The sequence below is a fragment of the Coenobita brevimanus genome, chromosome 44 (assembly GCF_032717465.1).
Source record: "Coenobita brevimanus isolate Jiangsu-jjx chromosome 44, ASM3271746v2, whole genome shotgun sequence".
Lineage (NCBI taxonomy): Eukaryota > Metazoa > Arthropoda > Malacostraca > Decapoda > Coenobitidae > Coenobita > Coenobita brevimanus.
The window spans coordinates 46718165-46719133 of NC_136997.1; the positions used below are offsets into that span (position 1 = coordinate 46718165).

Here is a 969-nt window from a genome sequence, read left to right on the forward strand (position 1 = left end):
ACCCTCTCTTTCGTGACCTCTCTTCTATCCATCCATCCACTCTTCTATGATTCACTCTTTCTCTTTTATCCATCCACTCTCTTCCGTGACTCACTCTTCTCTCCAACCAACCCTCTCTTCAATGACTCACTCTCTTCTATCCATCAACCCTCTCTTCTCCATTAACTCCATTGATACTCTAAGCTTTTTTTCAATAACTTTCTCTCTTTTACTATAGGTAGGTGAGGTAGGTATAGGTAAATATCCTGTGGGCAGGTAGGTGAGGTCAATAAATATCTGCTTAGGTGATAGACAGATAGATAGAGAGATACATAAATGCAGATGGATAAATGTGTGTGTGTGTGTGTGTGTGTGTGTGTGTGTGTGTGTGTGTGTGTGTGTGTGTGTGTGTGTGTGTGTGTGTGTGTGTGTGTGTGTGTGTGTGCGTGTGTGTGTGTGTGCACATTATACCCTCTTAAGACAGCTTAGGTCAACAGGTACGGGAAGAAGGGATGAAAGTGCAAATGGGACGGATATGGACGGGAAGGGGGCGGGCGGGGAGAAAGGAGTGGGCGGGATGGAGGGTGCTTTTCTAGCCCAAGAGCCACCCACCTTTAAATCACATTGAGGCAGCCTGGTGAGAGAGGGTCGGCTATTTCCCGCCCATTCGTTCACTAAATGCTCCACCACGCGCCCATGCATCTCCAAGGCTCAGCTGGCGCGGGTTTGTTTACGTGTGCGTTCGGGGAAGCTCGTTGTTTCGGCTAAAAACTGTGATATGTAGAGTTGTTACGGTGACTGGTTTTACTTCGGCGTTTGTTTAGGGTCTGTCTTGGTTATTTCGGCAATTAGTTCGGAGATTTGTCGTGGTTTAAGTTCCTTTTCGGCTAAAAGTGTGGGGATTTGAATGGCACCGGCGACTGGTATTATTTCGGCGGTGTTATGGTTTAAATCTAATACTTCATTTAAAACTTGTATTTTTTTTTAATG

The 969-nt window shown here is 45.7% G+C and overlaps 1 protein-coding gene across 1 annotated transcript in view; it reads right to left on the reverse strand.

Annotated features, from left to right (window-relative positions):
* Positions 1-734, reverse strand: part of wwk (anoctamin 8 white walker) — a 97200-nt gene extending 96466 nt beyond the window's left edge. The window contains exon 1 of the mRNA XM_080271050.1: positions 592-734. Coding sequence (XP_080127176.1) covers positions 592-681 — 90 coding nt within the window. The 5' untranslated portion in view covers positions 682-734. The remainder of the gene's footprint in view (positions 1-591) is intronic.
* Between the last annotated feature and the right edge of the window lie 235 nt (positions 735-969).